General features: G+C 35.3%; 2 protein-coding genes and 1 pseudogene across 2 annotated transcripts in view; 1 reads left to right on the top strand and 2 right to left on the bottom strand.

Annotated features, from left to right (window-relative positions):
- Positions 1–1,223: 1,223 nt before the first annotated feature.
- LOC107592168 (uncharacterized) lies at positions 1,224–13,125 on the bottom strand (annotated as a pseudogene).
- A 3,893-nt stretch (positions 13,126–17,018) lies between these two features.
- On the top strand, positions 17,019–18,019 carry LOC107592122 (protachykinin). The gene is made up of 4 exons (XM_016281507.1): positions 17,019–17,129; positions 17,308–17,404; positions 17,524–17,547; positions 17,791–18,019. Exons 1-4 carry the CDS (start codon positions 17,019–17,021, stop codon positions 17,850–17,852), a joined length of 294 nt encoding a protein of 97 aa, XP_016136993.1. The 3' UTR covers positions 17,853–18,019.
- Positions 18,020–20,240: 2,221 nt separating this feature from the next.
- LOC107592167 (septin-7-like) overlaps positions 20,241–24,998 on the bottom strand; it is a 12,258-nt gene continuing 7,500 nt past the window's right edge. Inside the window, exons 8-12 of the mRNA XM_016281570.1 lie at positions 24,608–24,704; positions 24,268–24,319; positions 23,840–23,965; positions 22,584–22,604; positions 20,241–20,319 (exon numbers count right to left, since the gene is read on the bottom strand). Coding sequence (XP_016137056.1) covers positions 20,241–20,319; positions 22,584–22,604; positions 23,840–23,965; positions 24,268–24,319; positions 24,608–24,704 — 375 coding nt within the window. The remainder of the gene's footprint in view (positions 20,320–22,583; positions 22,605–23,839; positions 23,966–24,267; positions 24,320–24,607; positions 24,705–24,998) is intronic.

Here is a 24,998-nt window from a genome sequence, read left to right as displayed (position 1 = left end):
ACACCTGAAAAAAAAAGAAAAGAAGAAATTATTTGAAAACAAGCAATATAAAAATATATATTTTGCTGTTACAGAAAAATATGACTTACCACATTGGGGCAGTTTAGGTCACATTTTAGTTGTTTTTCAGCTAATTAAAATTATGTCTTAAATTGTGAATCAAAGAAAGCGACTGCTCTCTGTTCAGGAGTTTGTCTCAAGACATTGTGATTAGCATCAGCCACACCTTTTTTGTTGTAACTCGCCACATAAAACTTTTATTTGCTATAACTGACATCACAAACCTCACTGTCTTGATAACAGTTCCATAAACCTTAACCTTCATGCATGAGTTATTAAATTAAAAAAGCTAAATTTTCTTCAAAACAAGAATATAATCATTCCCAATATTTTCGTTTCTCCAAATGATGTAGTGAATTTTACCAATTTTGCAAGACACATGACAAAAACATGAATTTTCTGTTCTGTTCTATTATAATAGGACCATCATAGGAAGTACTTTTTAATTACAGAACACGGTACCTGTTACGGTACCTTTGCTTTATAGAAGATCACCTAAAATTGGACAAGAGGTCAAGTGTGGAAACTACTGTAGCTGGGCAAGAATGATCTCTGTGTGACTCAGATAATGTGTCACTTCGGGTCAGTCCTCAAAATCGGGGACTTTAAAGCTCCTTGAATGTGAAAAGCACTCAAGAATGAAGATCAAGATTTGCTGTTAAGAAGTTAAGAAGCTACAGGAGACTATAATTGCACATAATTATCACACAGAAGAAAAAACTTCAGATGAAACCTCTTCATGAAAGCATTTAGACAGAGTAGCAAGACTTTAGAAGAATGACTGATGGCAGGTTTTAGTAAAGAGCACTATGTGAAACTCTGTTCCTAAACCTACTAAGCTGCCTACATAGACACCTGCCTTCATGTGCATCTCTCAAAACACAGTTTATTTAAAAAATATCTGTCAATTTATGTGTGTGATTATGTGACTGTGTCTAATCTCAGTTGTCAACTGTTGATGACTTTAAAAATGTCAGAATGCATTTATAATCAAAAATACCTTTAAAAAATTAGCAGCACGAGTGAATACTAAAATTAACATTAATTCATTCAAATAAAAACAAATGATTCTGAATGTAGGAAATGATGAGTGATGCTGTCAAAAAGATGCACATGAGAATAAAAAAATATATATATTTCGCCAGAATTTTCTGTCAGTAAATTCATTTATAAAACACCAGAAAGGAGTACATAATAATGTACCCTGGATTAGTCTTTGGATCTGGATTGCGTCCTACAAAGATTCCAAAGTAAAGGATAGAATTGGTTCCAGTCATGTCCAGCTGTGAGAGGAACACAATGTTTTTAAATCATTAACACATCATGCAACTAAAAACAAACACAATTTTAAAGGTGCATCAACAAATTACATGCTTCTGGCTACACTCTTGAAAATAAAGCTCCCAAATGAGAGTTCAGAAGAACCATTTCCCCAAAGAATCTTTCAGTGAACAGTTCTTAAAAGAACCATTTTTTTTCTTAGTATGAAGAACATTTTAATAATATGAAGAACTTTTTTCCACTATATACATATAGAACCTTTTGGGCAATGGAAAGGTTCCATGGATGTTAATAATTCTTGATGGAATCATCAATGCCAATAAAGAACCTTTATTTTTAAGAGTGTATGTCAGAATAACTGCACAGGACATGCAGTATATGTAGTATGCAACATTGTTGTCACATGACCTCATCATGTTACTTGTTCCTGCATTCTGTTTTGTTGTACCTGGGAAGTGATGTCGGTCCTCCATGGATCCATCTGGAGCCTGTCACACCAGCCTCCACGGCCGTACAACCAGGTCCCGTGTTCATTGGGCACTGCTGCTTCAGGTACCCGCATGGCACAGCCCAGAGGTGATCCTACATGGCCATGCACACCTGTTTTACTCTATGGCACAGTGTGAACACATTTCTTTGTTTAATGTCATAAAATGTTTTTTAGTTCACCCATCACCCTCGTCCTACTAACCAGCTGACTCAAATATGAGGCTGGTAATTAATGTCATAAAATGTTATTAAGACCACAAATTCTGTCACCCCGGTCCTACTAATCAGCTGACTCAAACACAAGGGTGTTATTGATGGCTCTGTTGAGCAGGAAATGATGTGATGTCACACAGAATTCACCGCAGAAGTTCTCGTCAGACCCGTGAGCCGTGATAACGGCATATAACTCCACCTGCCATACACACACACAAAAAACACACATTCAACTCATGGAAAGTTTTTATTTATGCACAAATGTTATATCCAAAAAAAAAAATATATATATATATATATATATATAACGTGGAGATCAAAATTAGATTTATAGATTATTTTATAGTATTTATAGGTGGTTCTGTCATTTTCACACACACGCACACACACATACATATATATATATATATACACACACATTTATGAAAAAACATATATATTATTTTTTATTTATTACTAGTTCTATTCCAGCACACACATAAAAATACAAGTGTAATTCTTGTAAATTTTTCACTTGCACATACATTTTACATATGCAACATATGCATATAATATACATATAACATAAATATTATTTTTTTAAATGAGATTTAATTCAAATGTAATTATGAATGTAAAACATTTTTTTGAAAGTATAACAAATTTTACTTAAATAATATATGTTTTTTCTGTTTGGCCGATGTGTTGGAAGCAGGACTAACTCTTATTAATAATAGTTTTGGATGTATCTCACCTTCTTTGTTGAAGTTGGAAGACTGAACTTGATCTCCTGGTATCTGCTGTTATAGTCCTTGTCAAACGTCCCCCCAGAGAAGAGTGATGTTACCTCGAAAGGGTACAATCTGCGAAAACATTGTCAGATGATGTCAACATCCATAACAGATGTCATCATCCCACTTGGTGTATTACTACAGTAACTGGAGTCGCATTGAAGCATTTTGGGAAACAGCCAAGCCCTTAAATCCACTTCCAAGAATAGTGCATTTATAGTGTTCTGCAAGTGCACTAAAATAGAGCTAGTGATTATATATTTATGACTTATTGTAAATTTCATTGTAAAATTGAGGCTGATTACAAACTGTATTTGTGCAGGAAGTTTCAGTAACAGACTTGAAGTTCTCTGTAAGTTATACTTATTCAGAAGAGTAACATCAACCCATTTTGGTGCATTTGTAATGAAGAGCCTTCTGTAGAGTTAACATTTCTGATTATTATCAAGGTTGAAAACAATTGTGCTGCTTCATATTTTTGTGGAAACCGTGATACTTTTTTTTTTAAAGGTGATATATTATGCCCCTTTTTACAATATGTAATATAAGTCTCAGGTGTCCCCAGAATGTGTCTGTGAAATTTCAGCTCAAAATACTCCACAGATCATTTATTATATCATTTTGAAAATGCCTATTTTGAGTGGAAGCAGAAACACGCTGTTTTTCGGGCCTGTCTCTTTAAATGCAAAGGAGCTGCTGCTCCCCGCCCCCTTTTCCAGAATAGAGCTGCGCCATTACAGCTCGTACCTGCTCGTAACATCTGTTTTGGTTCTGATTATCATGTTTGTCGCACTGAAATCATGCGTTTTAAACCATATTCGTTTAAACTTCTGATATATGGTTTTCTGAGCGCACACAACCGAAGCACACGGACAGAAAGCGGCTGTCAGCATGCGAGTACTAAACTAAGTTCTCATTCACACACAAGTTTACGTTAAAAACACACGAGTTACAAAAACAGTGGGTTATGTCTGTGAAGGTAAACAGCTGGGAAATAAATCACTTGTTTATTTTAGCTCTGTGTGGCAGCTGCAATATACAGTATAGTAAATAAATCAATAAATACACTGCTGTCTTGTCTCTGGGACTCTAAATAGTGTTGTGTGCTTGTCTGTGCAGCCAACGAAAGAACAGTTAACATGTTTTGCTCAAACTTTCACCATGGCATTAGAACTAGTACACCGTTGTGGCTTGCGAAATCAAAATGACGGCACCGTGGGTGGAAACTTGGTGAGCTTGATTTGACCAAGTACAACATTCCTGGAAAAGTCCGATTTTCATGATATGTCACCTTTAAGGATTTTTTGATGAATAGAAAGTTGTGAAATACAGTAGAAAGAGAAATCTTTTGTAACATTACAATGTCTTTATTGTCACTTTTGATCAGTTTAATGTGTCCTTGCAAAATAAAATAAAATAAAATACTTCTGACCTGTCTGGTTGCTGTGACTATAGCGTAGATCTAAATAGTGTTGTGTGCTTGTCTGTGCAGCCAACGAAAGAACAGTTAACATGTTTTGCTCAAACTTTCACCATGGCATTAGAACTAGTACACCGTTGTGGCTTGCGAAATCAAAATGACGGCACCGTGGGTGGAAACTTGGTGAGCTTGATTTGACCAAGTACAACATTTTCCTGGATCAGCATCCTTGTTGATCCTGGAACATCATTCCAATCAACCAATCAGAATTGAGAGATAACTTTTCAGGAAATGTCAGTTTTAGGCTTACAATCATGATTAGGAGCTTCTACACCCTTGTTAATCAGCTATCATTTCCCTCTGATTTTAGGAATAAATTATGGGTAGGGTTAGGTTTAGGGTAGGGATTGGGTTAAGTCTGTATTTTTGGACAGTAATGTTGATCCAGGATCAACAAAAGATGTTGATCCAGGAACATGTCTTACTTGGCAAAATCACGGCGACCGTGGAAACTTACAGAATAAGGGGCGGTAATATTATAATGAGATCCCTTTGCCACGTCACCAAGGGAGCGAAATCAGACGTGCTCGTTTTCTCAGACGCTTGCAGAAAAAGGCTTACCTAAACAAAGTTACTGGGTTAATCTTGTTCACGTTTCCTTGGTTGGTAGATGCACCGGGAACCTGATTATAGCACTTAAAACCTGGAAAAGTCCGATTTTCATGATATGTCACCTTTAAGGATTTTTTGATGAATAGAAAGTTGTGAAATACAGTAGAAACAGAAATCTTTTGTAACATTACAATGTCTTTATTGTCACTTTTGATCAGTTTAATGTGTCCTTGCAAAATAAAATAAAATAAAATAAAATACTTCTGACCTGTCTGGTTGCTGTGACTATAGCGTAGATTGAGAGATGTCATCCATGGCATGGGCCCATGGCACAGTCTTCATGGTGAAGGCACATTTCTTGTCATTTAGCAGGGGAATCAAAGGAGACACATACGTCAGAATGACCTGTGCCTCTGTTAAGAAAGTCACAAACAGTTTCAACTTGTAACATACTGACTAAAGGTTCGTTCACATCAAAAATTATAACTATAAAAATATATATAAGGACAACTAACTATATTAGTGTCCTCACAAATACACAATAATGTTCTGTATATTATAAGTGCAGATTTGTCGTCTGCCACTTTAAATGCACAAGCTCTTTAAAGTAGGTGGATTCTAACTGGCTGTCAATGTTTTTATTAGGGCTGGGTTTCGACACAAATTTCACGATTCGATTCGATTCTCGTTCACAAGCTTGCGATTCGATTCGATTCGATTACCAATTTGATTCAATATCGATTATTTTGGATATATATCAGGTACAGTACATGCCAAATTTTCTCAAGGAAAAAAAATCTCAATTAATGCTGTAAAATATACATGAGATTCAGTTGGTACAACATTAATATTGAAGGTTAAAATTAATGAAGTTTTTACAATAGTAAAGTTACAGTTACATATGAATATTTCTAATATTTCTTTTTTATATATATATATATAAACATTTAAATGGTGGCTGTCATAAAACCTTTTTTTTATTTATTCAAACAAATTAAACATTGAAGATGGTGCATATATTAAGCAAAATGCCCCTCTCTACAGTTTATTTTTCTATCTGACTAATGAGTTTATGGTCACCGAATTATGTTTTTTTTTGTAACGGTACGTGACATTGTTTACAAGCCGTTATATTGACGTCTTTGCGTGGCTGAAACACTGATTGAGCGATTGCATGAGACAGGATTGTAAAGTTATACTCTCTCTTTAAACTTACCTTCGGATGTTTAGTCATGTTTATTTTTATTGTTACTCTCCGTGCCGCTTCGCTAAAGATATGCGCCTCGCCTATTTTTTAAGGTAAGAGTGTGTGCTCGAATATGCTCTAGAACCGCTGTCGCGATACTTTGATGTCATACACCGATCAGTCTGCACAGCGCTGCTTCAAGTCGAACACACCTATCGGGTTTGTGGTGCTGTTGTTGTGCGCGCTAGGGAACGTATATCCGCCATACGTCATCGCGTCGCTATATCATTGATATCGCGATATGACACTTTTTTTTATCATGGAACGGTATTACCGTGGACGGTATGATATGGCACACCCCTAAATGTTAATTTATATTGTAAAATACATACATGTTTATTGCTAAAACTATTTATAAAAGTATTATATATATATGTGACCCTGGACCACAAAAGCAGTCTTAGCTGCTATAAAAAAAGCAATAGCCAAAAATACATTGTATGGGTTAAAATGATTGATTTTTCTTTTATGCCAAAAATCATTAGGTTATTAAGTAAAGATCATGTTCCATGAAGATATTTTGTAAATTTCCTACTGTAAATATATTAAAACTTAATTTTTGATTAGTAATATGCATTGCTAAGAACTTTGTTTGAATAACTTTAAAGGCGATTTTCTCAATATTTCGATTTTTTTTGCACCCTCAGATTCCAGATTTTCAAATAGTTGTATCTCGGCCAAATATTGTCCAATCCTAACAAACCATACATCAGTGGAAAGCTTATCAGCTTTCAGATGATGTATAAATCTCAAATTCGAAAAATTGACCCTTATGCCTGGTTTTGTGGTCCAGGGTCACATATATCACAATATCAGCTGTCAGCACCCTGCTCTCCAGATATCCGTATTGGCATTGGTCATCTGTCATTAAACATTACATTTCACTGGATTCAAATTGTGACAACTAGCCCCGGTTTCCACTACATGCACTAAACATGAAGACAAATTGTTTTAATCGGATTGAACACACAAATATATTTTAAACATGTGAAGCATTAGCTGTAAAGTGGATGAAATATGCACCAAACAGACATCAGTTTTCTTACCACTGAGCCTGCCAGGCCATGAATCTAAAGGTTGGGTAGAGAAACCAGCCCATCTCAGACAGTGCCCCCTTCTGGTCGATCGCGAAGAAGAATTTTGGAGAAGGCGTGACCTGAAATGTCACATTCACAGGGCGCCCCTTTCTATGGAAACAACCCACATGTCAAAAATGATTGAAAAACATTTGTAACTGATTTAAAAAACATTTATAACACCGCATGATTTATCAGCCTGTTTAAATAATACAAGTAATGCTGCAATTGTTTCAAATACACACATAAAGGTCTTAAATAATAAAGTGCTGGAATGTTATTATGACTTGTTTGACAACACACAACCAATCATAAACCGACTCAGTGCTTATCTTATTAAATATTCATGAACCGTCTCTAAAACATGATTTTTCATCTGAAGGAAACTACTTTTCAAGACACTGTAAAAATGACAAAAAAAACATGTAAGATAATGTTCTATTAATTGGCTGATATATAGTGCAGCATTTTGACAGATGGCCAGGCTGTTTTAAAAATAAATAGTGTGTTTGTATGTTGCATGTTTTTTAAAGTTATTAACCTCACACATATACAAAAAAAGAACCATTGTTATTTTAGTATTATTTATAAACTACCATGTATTATTTTTCATATTTATATAGTGTTTATTTATACTTAGAATTAGCTTTCATTTTCATTTTAAGTTTTAGGAATTTTGTTATGTGCTTTTGTCATATTTTGAAAATGCCTATTTTGAGTGGAAGCAGAAACACGCTGTTTTTCGGGCCTGTCTCTTTAAATGCAAAGGAGCTGCTGCTCCCCGCCCCCTTTTCCAGAATAGAGCTGCGCCATTACAGCTCGTACCTGCTCGTAACATCTGTTTTGGTTCTGATTATCATGTTTGTCGCACTGAAATCATGCGTTTTAAACCATATTCGTTTAAACTTCTGATATATGGTTTTCTGAGCGCACACAACCGAAGCACACGGACAGAAAGCGGCTGTCAGCATGCGAGTACTAAACTAAGTTCTCATTCACACACAAGTTTACGTTAAAAACACACGAGTTACAAAAACAGTGGGTTATGTCTGTGAAGGTAAACAGCTGGGAAATAAATCACTTGTTTATTTTAGCTCTGTGTGGCAGCTGCAATATACAGTATAGTAAATAAATCAATAAATACACTGCTGTCTTGTCTCTGGGACTCTAAATAGTGTTGTGTGCTTGTCTGTGCAGCCAACGAAAGAACAGTTAACATGTTTTGCTCAAACTTTCACCATGGCATTAGAACTAGTACACCGTTGTGGCTTGCGAAATCAAAATGACGGCACCGTGGGTGGAAACTTGGTGAGCTTGATTTGACCAAGTACAACATTTTCCTGGATCAGCATCCTTGTTGATCCTGGAACATCATTCCAATCAACCAATCAGAATTGAGAGATAACTTTTCAGGAAATGTCAGTTTTAGGCTTACAATCATGATTAGGAGCTTCTACACCCTTGTTAATCAGCTATCATTTCCCTCTGATTTTAGGAATAAATTATGGGTAGGGTTAGGTTTAGGGTAGGGATTGGGTTAAGTCTGTATTTTTGGACAGTAATGTTGATCCAGGATCAACAAAAGATGTTGATCCAGGAACATGTCTTACTTGGCAAAATCACGGCGACCGTGGAAACTTACAGAATAAGGGGCGGTAATATTATAATGAGATCCCTTTGCCACGTCACCAAGGGAGCGAAATCAGACGTGCTCGTTTTCTCAGACGCTTGCAGAAAAAGGCTTACCTAAACAAAGTTACTGGGTTAATCTTGTTCACGTTTCCTTGGTTGGTAGATGCACCGGGGACCTGATTATAGCACTTAAAACCTGGAAAAGTCCGATTTTCATGATATGTCACCTTTAAGGATTTTTTGATGAATAGAAAGTTGTGAAATACAGTAGAAACAGAAATCTTTTGTAACATTACAATGTCTTTATTGTCACTTTTGATCAGTTTAATGTGTCCTTGCAAAATAAAATAAAATAAAATAAAATACTTCTGACCTGTCTGGTTGCTGTGACTATAGCGTAGATTGAGAGATGTCATCCATGGCATGGGCCCATGGCACAGTCTTCATGGTGAAGGCACATTTCTTGTCATTTAGCAGGGGAATCAAAGGAGACACATACGTCAGAATGACCTGTGCCTCTGTTAAGAAAGTCACAAACAGTTTCAACTTGTAACATACTGACTAAAGGTTCGTTCACATCAAAAATTATAACTATAAAAATATATATAAGGACAACTAACTATATTAGTGTCCTCACAAATACACAATAATGTTCTGTATATTATAAGTGCAGATTTGTCGTCTGCCACTTTAAATGCACAAGCTCTTTAAAGTAGGTGGATTCTAACTGGCTGTCAATGTTTTTATTAGGGCTGGGTTTCGACACAAATTTCACGATTCGATTCGATTCTCGTTCACAAGCTTGCGATTCGATTCGATTCGATTACCAATTTGATTCAATATCGATTATTTTGGATATATATCAGGTACAGTACATGCCAAATTTTCTCAAGGAAAAAAAATCTCAATTAATGCTGTAAAATATACATGAGATTCAGTTGGTACAACATTAATATTGAAGGTTAAAATTAATGAAGTTTTTACAATAGTAAAGTTACAGTTACATATGAATATTTCTAATATTTCTTTTTTATATATATATATATAAACATTTAAATGGTGGCTGTCATAAAACCTTTTTTTTATTTATTCAAACAAATTAAACATTGAAGATGGTGCATATATTAAGCAAAATGCCCCTCTCTACAGTTTATTTTTCTATCTGACTAATGAGTTTATGGTCACCGAATTATGTTTTTTTTTGTAACGGTACGTGACATTGTTTACAAGCCGTTATATTGACGTCTTTGCGTGGCTGAAACACTGATTGAGCGATTGCATGAGACAGGATTGTAAAGTTATACTCTCTCTTTAAACTTACCTTCGGATGTTTAGTCATGTTTATTTTTATTGTTACTCTCCGTGCCGCTTCGCTAAAGATATGCGCCTCGCCTATTTTTTAAGGTAAGAGTGTGTGCTCGAATATGCTCTAGAACCGCTGTCGCGATACTTTGATGTCATACACCGATCAGTCTGCACAGCGCTGCTTCAAGTCGAACACACCTATCGGGTTTGTGGTGCTGTTGTTGTGCGCGCTAGGGAACGTATATCCGCCATACGTCATCGCGTCGCTATATCATTGATATCGCGATATGACACTTTTTTTTATCATGGAACGGTATTACCGTGGACGGTATGATATGGCACACCCCTAAATGTTAATTTATATTGTAAAATACATACATGTTTATTGCTAAAACTATTTATAAAAGTATTATATATATATGTGACCCTGGACCACAAAAGCAGTCTTAGCTGCTATAAAAAAAGCAATAGCCAAAAATACATTGTATGGGTTAAAATGATTGATTTTTCTTTTATGCCAAAAATCATTAGGTTATTAAGTAAAGATCATGTTCCATGAAGATATTTTGTAAATTTCCTACTGTAAATATATTAAAACTTAATTTTTGATTAGTAATATGCATTGCTAAGAACTTTGTTTGAATAACTTTAAAGGCGATTTTCTCAATATTTCGATTTTTTTTGCACCCTCAGATTCCAGATTTTCAAATAGTTGTATCTCGGCCAAATATTGTCCAATCCTAACAAACCATACATCAGTGGAAAGCTTATCAGCTTTCAGATGATGTATAAATCTCAAATTCGAAAAATTGACCCTTATGCCTGGTTTTGTGGTCCAGGGTCACATATATCACAATATCAGCTGTCAGCACCCTGCTCTCCAGATATCCGTATTGGCATTGGTCATCTGTCATTAAACATTACATTTCACTGGATTCAAATTGTGACAACTAGCCCCGGTTTCCACTACATGCACTAAACATGAAGACAAATTGTTTTAATCGGATTGAACACACAAATATATTTTAAACATGTGAAGCATTAGCTGTAAAGTGGATGAAATATGCACCAAACAGACATCAGTTTTCTTACCACTGAGCCTGCCAGGCCATGAATCTAAAGGTTGGGTAGAGAAACCAGCCCATCTCAGACAGTGCCCCCTTCTGGTCGATCGCGAAGAAGAATTTTGGAGAAGGCGTGACCTGAAATGTCACATTCACAGGGCGCCCCTTTCTATGGAAACAACCCACATGTCAAAAATGATTGAAAAACATTTGTAACTGATTTAAAAAACATTTATAACACCGCATGATTTATCAGCCTGTTTAAATAATACAAGTAATGCTGCAATTGTTTCAAATACACACATAAAGGTCTTAAATAATAAAGTGCTGGAATGTTATTATGACTTGTTTGACAACACACAACCAATCATAAACCGACTCAGTGCTTATCTTATTAAATATTCATGAACCGTCTCTAAAACATGATTTTTCATCTGAAGGAAACTACTTTTCAAGACACTGTAAAAATGACAAAAAAAACATGTAAGATAATGTTCTATTAATTGGCTGATATATAGTGCAGCATTTTGACAGATGGCCAGGCTGTTTTAAAAATAAATAGTGTGTTTGTATGTTGCATGTTTTTTAAAGTTATTAACCTCACACATATACAAAAAAAGAACCATTGTTATTTTAGTATTATTTATAAACTACCATGTATTATTTTTCATATTTATATAGTGTTTATTTATACTTAGAATTAGCTTTCATTTTCATTTTAAGTTTTAGGAATTTTGTTATGTGCTTTTGTCATTTTATGTCAGTTTTTTGTATATATATTTCTATTTAGCCTTATATTTTTATTTCAGTTTTATTTAAATTTTAGTACTTATTTTAATTTAGTTAGCTGCCAAGGCAACATTTCTAATTTTCATTTAAGATTTTTCATCGTTTTAATCTAAAATTAAGAATTGATTTTATTTAATCTTTATTTCAATTAAAGTTGTTTTAGTTTACATTAACAACAGTGATAAGAAAATTACCCTGGGCTTTACTAATGTACAGAGTGGAATGTCAAAATCTGAATTATTTACAAACCTAGAATAATTTACAAACCCAGACCCATCATGTGAATAAAATATGGAATAAAATAATTTATGTTAATGCAGGGTTAAGAACAAACACCTTCAAATGTGAAAAATCCATATCTCTCAGTCGTGAGCTATGATTAAGGTGCTCACCGCAGGGCTTGCATGACAGAGGGTTCAATATGGACCATAGACACAGGTATGTTGATGGAGGTGGAACAATGGTCTCTTAAGCAGTTCATGTCCTGTATGGGATTCCTGGGCAATGCATACACCAGCACTCCAGTAGCATTGGATTCAGCCATATTTTGAAACATTTAAAAACATTGAAAATCAGGCCACATCTTGTATCTTGAATAAATATCCATGTTGCCTTGCTCATGTAGCTCACCTTTTTGAAAAAAGAGCAGCCACCCTCAGATACCCACGTGACCGCAGCTTTGACAGACGCCACAGGTTCACAACCATCACCTGCATCCAGCAATCTGTAAGGATCTGCACCCCAGCGACCATTCAGCCAGTCGTATCGGGCACTGAGACGCTTGGCGATCAAAGGTATGCTCCAGTCTGCAATTGCAGAATTTAAGCACATTTAAGAAATTATATCCCCAAAGCAAGTGGTTGAGAGTAACGTGATCCTATCAAGACACACTCACCTGGTGAGAAGAAAAGCACCTGAGTGAGGCCACAGTTGTGTCCACCGCATCCCCACGAGTACAGAACACGGACGTAAGAGAGAAATGCAGTCTGGACAAGATCTCTTTTCCCTAACAAGAAAAAAATGATATTTCAATGTTATTTGCCGTAATGATATAATTTTTGCATGCTGATTTGCATACCACACTACAGTTATGGCGTTTTTTTAAAGGTAATTTAAAAAATACTATAGTATTACCATGATGTCCAAACATCATAATATAACCTGGCATTTTTGGTATAAATAAATAAAAAGTAAATAATAATAAATAAATAAATATTTATATACAAATTAAAAACCTGTCTGTCTGCATCTATCAGTCTATCTATCTATCTATCTATCTATCTATCTATCTATCTATCTATCTATCTATCTATCTATCTGTCTGTCACCACAGTTGATGTTTTTTATTACATATTTGCTGCGGTGATCAAAGCCTCACACACCAAAGAAAGGGGAAAAAATTAGAGAAAGAAGGAGAGAGAAACAACTGGCAAGTCTAGGCACTGAAGTATGGAGAGGTGAGGACACTATAGACTCGCTGGGTTGTGTTAATCCGGCTGGAGCGGGAACATGGGAATGTGCTGATCCGCACAGGCATGGAGAGACTAAACGGCACTGTCTGTGGTAATCCTCGGGTTTACATGCTGTAATTCTACTGGAAGACGGCAGGAGGGCACACTGGGGGTCTGATCTAGAACCCCCACCTACGACCAGAGCATTCAATACACCCTCTACTAATGAGCAAGGTCACTTCAAGATTTATGAAGGTAAATTTAAGACTTAAGACCTTTTGTAGACCAATTAAAGAGGGTACATGCCTATCTATCTATCTATCTATCTATCTATCTATCTATCTATCTATCTATCTATCTATCTATCTATCTATCTATCTATCTATCTATCTATCTATCACCACAGTTGATGTTTTTTATTGAATGTTTACATATTTGCATACCACTGTAATTATTTAAATGGTTTTCAAAGGTAATTAAAAATATTAATAAAAAATCTTATTTAAAACCTATTATTTAAAATTATTTAAATATTATTTTAAAATAATAAATAATATATATATTTTTTTATTACTTTTAGGTACAAATAAAAAATGAACATAAAAATGAAATATTTATAGCTACAGTGATGGTATTCGATGGTAAAACTATGGTAATGTACTTTGAAATATTCTACAGAATTGGATGTTCACATACTTGTATACTTTTGTAATTATTTAAATGGTTCTCTAAGGTCATTTAAAAAAATACTACAGTATTATCATGATGTCCAAAAATCATAATCAACGTGGAACTTTTTGGTATAAAAAAATATATATATATATTAAAAAATATATAAATTTATATCTTTTTGTGGACGCTCCACATCCACAGACACTCCAGAAAGGTGGATTTATTGGTGAACGCGTGAACGATGAGCGCACTCCTCGAGCCGTTCTGAGGACTGTAAATAAACTCTCCATCCAGAGTTTGCACCTGGAAAGCAGGAGCAGGATCGCCAGGTTCAACCCCCCGAGACCTTCCCTGGACTTTGTGTAACGGAGGCCAGCGAGTAAGTGCTGTGCAGGTAAACCTCACTCCCCTGATCTCAAGAGACGCACTAGCGACTGACGCCGGGTTCGAGACCCACTCGGAACGAGAACGAGGTGCGGCGGAGAGGACACGGGGGAGAGGGGTTACATTGGTGCCGTGACCTGGATGGGAGTGAGGTTTAGGGGGGTGAGTGTAACGGAGGCCAGCGAGTAAGTACTGTGCAGGTTAACCTCACTCCCCTGATCTCAAGAGACGCACTAGCGACTGATGCTAGAGGCTGCAGTCTTTAGTCTCCTTGTTAGTGCATCCGCCTCCCATGCCGGAGACCCACTCGGAACGAGAACGAGGTGTGGCGGAGAGGACATGGGGGAGAGGGGTTACATTGGTGCCGTGACCCAGATGGGAGTGAGGTTTAGGGGGGTGAGTGTACCGGAGGCCAGCGAGTAAGTACTGTGCAGGTTAACCTCACTCCCCTGATCTCAAGAGACGCACTAGCGACTGATGCTAGAGGCTGCAGTCTTTAGTCTCCTTGTTAGTGCATCCACCTCCCATGCCAGAGACCCACTCGGAACGAGAACGAGGTGTGGCGGAGAGGACCCGGGGGAGAGGGGTTACGCTTGCTCTGCATCTGGTGCTACCTGTGTTCTGCTCGCCAGAGTCTACATGCTCCAGATTATCGGAAGATTTCGCATTTTTCAGAATGCCGCAATATAACAGATAAAACTAAAGAAGCAGAAACCGACAATAAAACATGATTTTCAGTTGAGAACGGACATTTCTTTGTTTATAAACACTGCGCACGCTCCCGAATCGGTGTATCTCTACATTGTTTCACTTTCAAGTTCTTCCTCATTTGGATGAACGCGGGGGCGTGGCCTAAGGAGGCCTGTCAGGTTTGAGTGGCACGTTCAAATGGCCAATAAGAGAGGAGAAGCAGCATATCACCATGCAAAATACTAAATAAAATCATACAAAGTAAATATTCAAAATTAATTAGAAAGAACGAAGAACGGCAACGCCTTAAAAATCTATTTAGTTTTATTTCATATGCAAGATAATATGCAAAGACTTTTATTTTATGTCCTTGTTGGGGCACTTCTTTAATATTTTATTTCCTCAAATTAATTATGCTTCACGTCAGTGTTATTTATATACGATCATAGTACTTTTTAATATTAGCTTTTATTTTTATATTTTTATTTTTCAGTCATTTTGTTTAGTGCTTTTGTCATTTATTATGATTTGTTTTAACATATATTTCTATTTAGCCTTGATTTATTTGTATGTCAGTTTTAATTTTTAGCAGTTTCGTTACTTCAACTTATACTTATCCCAGTATACTTTTTTTTAAAGTTAATTTTTTTCATCTGTTTTGTTTTATTACAGCTTTATTTCAATGAACAAAAATATTTTAATTGTTTTAATTTTAACAATAACACCAGTTTCACATTTCATCATATAAAGTAAAAAAACAAAAACAATTATTTCATCATATCAGCATCTTAGTTTTCCTTGTTCTTGCTTCCTGTGCAGCATGCACTTTCAAATGTATTATTAATAATTAAGTTATTCATAATTAATTGAATTACACAAATATTGAATAATCATATCTAATTATGTTAATTAAATTAAAATAAATTCAATATTGATCATTAATGTTAGTAAATAGTATTTTAAAATGATATTAAAATAAACGGTGATTAATAAATAGAGCCACTAAAGAATCCTTTAAAACTATCAGCCAGCACAAAACATATCAAATTAAAATATTTGTTCAGGAATAGAATAGAATAGAAGCTACAAACACATGCAGTCAAGCATCACATGGACAACAGTGATTTACAGCCATCAATCAAATGAATATAAGTGAAAGAAATCATGAAGTGGTGTGAAGTAAAGTTACTGTCTAATTCTGAGGCTCCTTCTAATTTGTCAAGCATCTTGAACGATGTGAACCAGGAGTGGATCAGAGATCAAATGCAGAACGGATAATAATAGCTGAAATCGACAGTGGATGAATCTCACACGGATAATCCAGTGAAGCAGCAATTTTCTTTGAATAATTCATAATCACCACCTGATTCATCATCTGCTCATTTCACCAGCACTATTTAAACAGAGCTGCTGTTTGCACCATATCCGAGTTCAGATAGAGCCAGTGTGAATTCACTGAATTTCTGAGAGTTTGGTTCGAGACTCATGAACTCCACCAACCTCACAACATCATGAAGATCTTCCTGCTGATTCTCCTGCTGCTGTCTGCTCTGTCAGATATTTTGTGCCAGAACTTCAGTCCTGATGAGGATAACTGGATGAGTGACAGGGATCCAGACGAGGTTAGTGATTTCAGTCTTACAGTGCTGCTCTTTTATGCCCTTAACTTTAGTTATGGAATATAGAAGTGATATCATTTGCAGTTGAATATACAAAATGAATAAGATTATTTAACAATATCTAATGAAAGTTTATCATTTGGTTGAATTGCTTAATTATTAATTATTTATATCATCTGAAGGTAAATTTGCTAGAATCTGACCTAAAGACGATGTTGGAAAGCATCCACCAACCTCACAACATCATGAAGATCTTCCTGCTGATTCTCCTGCTGCTGTCTGCTCTGTCAGATATTTTGTGCCAGAACTTCAGTCCTGATGAGGATAACTGGATGAGTGACAGGGATCCAGACGAGGTTAGTGATTTCAGTCTTACAGTGCTGCTCTTTTATGCCCTTAACTTTAGTTATGGAATATAGAAGTGATATCATTTGCAGTCGAATATACAAAATTTATAAGATTATTTAACAACAATATCTAATGAAAGTTTATCATTTGGTTGAATTGCTTAATTATTATTTATATCATCTGAAGGTAAATTTGCTAGAATCTGACCTAAAGACGATGTTGGAAAGCGTCAGCCGAGCCCCTGGTCTACAACAGATTTTTGGTCTAATGAGGAAAAGATCTGGTAAAAATATTTAAAAAAAATTTATTGTGTTGAGAATTATTTATTCTCAATTCTGCATTATCAATTGATATATATGGTATAAATACAGTGTATATATAAATGTTGCTTTCACTTCACAGCAAAATCACAGATAACACGAAGACGTAAGTACTTTGGGGAGTTTTTCTAATCAAGTGTACAGTACTTTATAACGCGTTGTATTCAAATGTGCTTTAAAGTCCTGCAGTTACATTTTTTTTGCACTTATGACTGAAGGGTGTCCTATAATCTGTGCATTTACATTAATGCGATTATTACACTTCATTCAAAAGACAAAGTGGCTGCTCATGCTGAATAGTGTGTGAATCAAATCTGATAATGTGGTTTATCTCACAAATGACTTCCAGGGCAGAAATTTCAGACTTTTGTGGGTCTAATGGGAAAACGTAATGTGGTCGAACCAGGTTAGTCAGTTCTTTCTTTCCTTTTGCATGCATACATACAACACATTCTGTCACAACGTTTTTATTATAAATTCTGACCTTTATTTTCTTTTAGGATCCTTCTAAGAAAAAGGCAAACGATGTTGATGATGCATCAGGCTGAAACTGATAACGATTATTTCAGAACCAAGTTAAAAATACTGGTGCCACTTTTCATTTCTACACTTTAAACGTGAATTATTCTTGACAGTTCAATGTACAGTATACTTGCTATATAACTCTAAAACCTATTTGGAAATATTCATTAAAATGATTTTATGTTTGTATTAATTTCTAATCAGTAAATACTGAATATCACTACTTTGAAGTGTGTTTTAATGCGATCAGGGGGATAAGAAGTGATGAACGTGTGACAACTGCCCCATAACAAGATCATTTCAATATTACGATCAGTGTTTCTTGTACAAAAATGTTGTTGTAGGTATATTTTTAGTAGATTTGGATGTTTATTTAAAAAACGCACAACGGTTCCCAGTATTGCAACACTATTTCAGCAATCAACCTGTATAATCACAAGTTTATTAAGAGACTGTACAATACAAATGAAAAAATAAAATAAAAATACAGAAACAGAGAACATAACATAAGAAACAAAACAAAAAAAATGCTTTGGACTCGTGTCCGAACAGCTGAAATACTGTACAGCAGAGGTGAGCTTACAGACAAACATGTTGAAACCACTCTATCATGAGCACGACCGTTCAAGAATATCTCTGGTGCTGTTCATGAATTAAGACACCCGTCTGCTGAGTATTCTAAGAAACATACAAAAAATATTACGTTAGCTGTCTTGGTGTACATATATATATATATATATATATATATATATATATATAAAAATAACTGAAATAACATTAATGAAGTTATAGGAGGTGGTCAAAGGATATTGACTAGACAGACATTATACTTTGGAAACACTTCTGCATTTAAGAGAAAAACTAAATTATAAGCCAAAAGAGCAAATAATGCGTTTGCCCATCCCCGGATGTCATTCGTGCATTTACAGTTGTAGAATTTGGCCTGTTGCATGGGATTCTTTGGTTTACCGAGGGAAAATAGAGCACAGTCACATTTGTTCTTTTTCAAAAAACGCACTTCTGTTATGGAGGTTCATGGTTTTTAGTTTTTCCATTTTGTTTGGAGTATGACTGCAGACATCAGCTGATAAGTGAATTCAGTATACATTTCGTTTAGAGCGGTATGGGTTTGGCTTGCCTAAGACTGATTTTCACAAAGGTAAACGCTTTAGCGTCCATGAACAGCTTGAACGCCTCCGTCAGACTGCGAGGACAGCTCAGAGTCTGAAGGCTACACAGATATCAGGTCGGGGGGGATTGGCGAATGAGAACAACCTGGTCATCGTTAATGATTTTAAAAGATCTTCCCTTTCTTCTTATTCTTTTCCAAAGTCCTGTAGAGGAAAAAAAAACAATAATAACTTTTAAAAAACTGCTCTGAGCAGGGATGCATTATAGAAATTCAGAGGGGGTCTGTTTACAAAAATTGTGTTATATATTAAAAAAAGTTGTGTGAAATATGTATATATATATATATATATATATACACACACACACACACACACACACACATATGTATATATGGGTCAAAGACATTAAGATGTCCGCATCAAAAGAAATTTGCAAAAGTGTATTTGTCCATAGAAAGCACATTAAATGTAAGTAAAGTGTCTACTTTTAAGGTTTCAAATACGTTTTTGGAGAATAAAATGTCAAAATTTGGTTGAAATAATGTTACAATGTCATTCAGTGTAACACAATATTTATGTAAAAATTCAAACATGCTTATTCTGAGGTGTACATATTAAAATATATAAAAGAATAAGGAAGCATATTCAATTTGTGTTTTAAATGAGTAAAAAATTCTTACTGACAAATGGGCAAAACCTAGGATAGTGGCAAATTGTAAAAATGTAAAATTACCACTAATTAGTATTTGGGGTAAAAGTAATTAGTCTTTTAATGTCATAAATTGATTTTTGTTGTAAATATGCCTGATAAGATTGTTACACTGAATGACATTTTAGTAGGTCTCTTCTGTAAATCAGGGACAAATTTATAATATTTGTGACCCTGGACCAGTCTTACGTCGCTTGGGCAATAGCCAAAAAAATATTGTATGGGTCAAAATTATCGATTTTTCTTTTATGCCTAAAACCATTAGGATATTATGTAAAGATCATGTTCCATGAAGATATTTTGTACATTTCTTACCGTAAATATTTAATTTAGACTTAATTTTTGATTAGTAATATGCATTGCTAAGAACTTCATTTGGACAACTTTAAAGATGATTTTCTCACCCTCATTTTTTAATTTTCTTTTGTTTTTGCACCCTCAGATTCCAGAGTTTCCCATCTTCTTCATTTTGGTCACATGCTCCCTTCTCTCCTCCTCCATCTGGGCGAGAGGACTCCTAGTATTGACACATGCAATTAACAATCATGAGAGCACATCCCAGTTTCCTCTAGAGCAATGCATCCCTGTGCATCTTCACAAGACAAGAAGAGATGGAAAGGTGGACCAACAAAGCCCTCGTTGCCCACTCCTTATCACAAAGATGAGGTCAATGTGACACCCGTGACCAATCGCTCCCACTTAACACCTCTGGCAACTAAACGCGCATGGCTTACCATGGCCAGTCTTGCTAAGGCATAGAAAAGGAGGAAGAACATCGAACAAACACCCTGGTTCCAGAGGAACCTGAAAGCAGTTAATGGCCAAAGCGATTATGCTGATCAGAGTTAGTGAGCAGCGCAGGAAAGCTGTGAAGAGGTATGGCAGGAACATATGCGAAGGCAGAAACAATGGTGGGAATCGTTAGACGCCTCACGATATGATTTGTATTCAAACAATTAAAAATTATTCATTCAAGATGCATCTCATTCAGGGTTATTATCGTTAACTAAAAAATTTGAACTAAAACACTATAAAAATCATTACTCGAAACAAAAACAAAAAAATTGAAAATATGAAAACAGACTAATATAAACTAATATTAAATAAAATAAATACTATTTAAATATATAAAAAAAACTATAATAGTATATAAATTAGGGCTGTCACTAACAATTACTTTGGCAGTCAAATAATCGGTCGATTATTCTGACGATTAATTGAGTAATCTGATATTTTTTTCCCGTGGTAATAAAAATAGACCTAAGCGAACAATAGACTTTAAAAGGACTTAAAATACATATATAATAGCAATGAAGCAATAAGGTTTGAGGCATATGGTTTTATAGAACAATACAGTTAAGATACATAATATAATAAAACAATATAATCATAATTTATGTACATTATGTATTATATCAAATGCCTGCATAGGGCACCAACGGCCTGACGATTGTTTTTACACTTTACAGCGTGATCTAATCCTTGTTTAATATTGACCACTTAATCTTTAATATTTGGCCAGTTATTTATGATGGAAATGCTAGAGTTCATTTCTTGAACAAGAACATGTGGACATCAAAACATGCAAACTCAGAGCGAGGATTTAAACTTTTATTTTGAAATCGAAATAAACAGTTAGCATATTTAGAAAGATAATGATGTATTCTCCTGTGCTGGTGTAAGTTTATAAATGATTTACCTTATAAATCTGATAGAATGGTTCACAATATTCCCAGATTAACATTATAAGCAACTCAGACCAACAGCATACGCAAAGATGGAGTCTGAGACGGTCTGACCGTGCATGTAAATGATAAATGTAAATGTTTGTGTGGAGTAGCATTTACTGTGAACGGAGCCGCTCTGAGATGCACGTAACCTATATTTTTCCCATAAGAGCGGGCGCGGCCATTTGTAAATTTAATGGGTCTAATTTCCGGTGTCATTCGCTTCCAGCTATTTTTAGCTTTACAAAACAGCTCGTTTTGCTGCTTGAGATTGCAAACTGGTGTGTCTTACCATATTATTTTAATGTATTATATTAATTATGAACACACTAGTTAGTAGTGTAAACAGTTTTACCGTTTAGTGCACTTTGTTATTCTTCTCATTTCCCTACAGCTGCCAAAGAACCTCTCGCACATTCACAGAAAATGGCCTACATCCGAATTGAAGAATAAGGTGGATAACTGAGTACTCAAATTTAATCGAGAAACCATGACAGCCATAATATAAATGATACTAAAATGACACTAATCTCAATTTTTGTCACTATTGTCACTACAAAGAAATGCATACATTTGAATTGAATGCAACCATGTTTGTGAATCAAAGTCTGAGGAAGAACTGCAATACATCTGTGAATAATAAGGTGGATAACTGAGTACTCAAATTTAATCGAGAAACCATGACAGCCATAATATAAATGATACTAAAATGACACTAGAAATGCATACATTTGAATTGAATGCAACCATGTTTGTGAATCAAAGTCTGAGGAAGAACTGCAATACATCTGTGAATTATTTTTTTTTCTCCCTCTCAAAGACAAACAGGAGGAACTACTTCTGGACCATATTTCATATATCAGGAAGGGTTTAGTTTCCCCTAATCTAACCAGTACAACTGGGTTGCTGTCACAAGGTCTATTACTCCCCGGAAAAATCACACATGGAACTGTTGGAAAAAGAGGGAGATAACAGACACCGAAAGACACTGTTCCCAGAGGAAGAGAGGGTCCGTACAACACAGGGATTTGGAAAAATTTAAATGACCACTTACATGCCTTCAACCGTGTCAACTCTAAAAGACAAAAACACACACACTTAGCATGCTACAAATCATACTGTGCACTGAAGAGCAAAATATTGTCAACAGAAAGCAGATGAGAGGAAAGACTAGTCTGGATTATAACACTTATAATGTGGTTTTCTGAAAAGAAAAAAAAACAAACAAACAATTTTTTTTATTTTAGGTTAGAGGTGACTGTCGACTACTTGGAACCTGCATGACGTCACCTCAAACTTGTCTGCGAGCGCGTGCACATGCATGTGTGTTAAGAGTCTGGCTTCTTAAATTAAAGGTTAGCGAGCACAGCAAACTGTGAAGGGATATCTTAATATAAACCTCCTCAAACGTCAACATGAAATAGAAACTGACCCCATTTACTTATTTAAACCCCTTCCTGTTTTTCATTATATGTTAGATTGCATAGTATACATTATATTACATTACATTACATTGCATTATATTATACAACCCTTCCCCTACAACCACCTGATTCCATTCTGTAACAGCCACTTCTCATGATTCAACCAGTTCCTAATAGATAAAATAAAGTGCTGCCGTACATTTTCCCCCATTGAATATCCAGTTTTACTTGCAAACAGCATTTTATGTTGACTTTAAAAACAGAAGTAGGCCAGCCACAAATGCAAGTATGATGGTTTACAGTGTGCACTCCAATACACCAGACAACAGGAAATGATGCAACATAAAATGTCACAATGCTGTTTGACAATTAAGCATCACTTATATTGATCCAAAACCTTCTTTAAAAATGATATATATATATATATATATCCCTAACAAATGTTCACCATTAAAGTTAATAGGTTAACATTAATTTCAGAGTAGGTGTAGGTTTGTTTGTTATTTCAGATGTATTAAATTATTCAAAAGTATAAATGCTAATATGACAATACTAATAATCAGACAGCTGTTCAAATTCATATACGAAACACTAAAGATGTGGAGTAACGTAAAGTGCCAGGAAAACACACTGTTGCTCGAGTGTTATAATTTACATTCACACATTGTGACGCAATGAGGTCAGAGTGGAGCATGTTTTAAGTGTCTGAGATGAGGCAGGCCATCTGCCGTCTTACGTTATTCCAGGCATTTCCGATTACACTGATAGTACATAAACATCTTGAATCTCAGGACAAACCATGCAGGCAAAGGCCTTTGTCATTTGTTCTTGGATTAAGTAGACTGAATTGTTTAATATCAGTGATATGTTACTAAACGTAACTTACTTGGTGAGCTGGCCTTTGGTTTTGTTGTTGTCGATTCCATTACAGGTAACAGCTGCAAGCTTCCTGCTTCTGTAGTTCTCATAATGGACGTTATTTGTGACGTCCTTGAGGTCCTGCATGTGGGTTCTGACACAAAACAAGTAAATTTGTATACACTGGCTCCACAAAGCCATTCTTAAAGTATGAGTGCCAATACATTAGATATATAAAATATGAAACCAAGTGGCATTTATGTTGACGAAAAATAGCAAAAGCACACTTTTTAAGCAATGCATTTCACAAAAGTTGCTCTTGTGGTCAAATTGCTAAAGCGGAGTCTCGTTCACTCTCCAAAAGCTATTGTTGTTGTGTTTCCACAGTTAATTCCCACAAGACTTCAGCCAAACGCAAACTCAATGCATTTTGATTTGCGGTGGCTATGTTTGTACCTGATAAGCATATTCCTTAAGAGTGTGAAATCACAGTGGTCTCCATTCTCAACTGTGGAGAAAGAAAAGATTATTAGGTTTTAAACACAACAAGCTATACGTCAAATGCCATTTATAATTGTTAACAGCTGGATAAAGACTTTATACAAATTCCATGACCGTGGGAACAAAGTTTCAGTACATATTCACAAATTAACTGATCCTGCACAAACCCATTTATAGTTATTTATTTTTTAATGTTAGCTGCTCAACCAAAATGATCACAAGGTTTGAAATTAAAACTGCAGCTCTAAAAATTATAAAAGCATTTCATTGTCAAAGGCTTTTCAAGTGCATCTACCTTCTGCCACTCCCCATGGGTACTGCCTTCCTCTAACCTTCTTGTCATTCACCTCAATGATAGTGTTGCTTCCGACCACAGCCAGGGGCAACCGATCCTTTTGAGAGAGAGAGAGAGAGAGAGAGAGAGAGAGAGAGAAAATACTATTAGAGTTACTATCACAACATTAGAGCTGCATATTTCCCCAAATTACAACAAATGAAACCACATTTTATGGCATTACCAAATACAGAAAAATTAAGTGACATTTTAGGGGAAGATTCCAAAATGATCACAACAGCAGCAAGATATGTATCAGTTTATCATAGACTAAGACTGTCAGCCAGTGGACAAAACTGAAGCAAGAGCATTTCTTACATGTACGGTTGTGCAAAGTTTTTTTTTTTTTTTT

Source organism: Sinocyclocheilus grahami, unplaced genomic scaffold, assembly GCF_001515645.1.
Source record: "Sinocyclocheilus grahami isolate Dianchi unplaced genomic scaffold, SAMN03320097.WGS_v1.1 scaffold150.1, whole genome shotgun sequence".
In the NCBI taxonomy this organism is placed as follows: domain Eukaryota; kingdom Metazoa; phylum Chordata; class Actinopteri; order Cypriniformes; family Cyprinidae; genus Sinocyclocheilus; species Sinocyclocheilus grahami.
This window is presented reverse-complemented; position numbering and strand designations above follow the sequence as displayed.

Excerpts from the sequence above, each read along its gene's own strand:
- LOC107592122 (XM_016281507.1), top strand. The coding sequence starts at position 17,019 with ATGAAGATCTTCCTGCTGATTCTCCTGCTGCTGTCTGCTCTGTCAGAT. Across the intron at positions 17,130-17,307 it reads GTGACAGGGATCCAGACGAG|GTAAATTTGCTAGAATCTGA; the intron begins GTTAGTGATTTC and ends TATCATCTGAAG. Across the intron at positions 17,548-17,790 it reads ATCACAGATAACACGAAGAC|GGCAGAAATTTCAGACTTTT; the intron begins GTAAGTACTTTG and ends AATGACTTCCAG.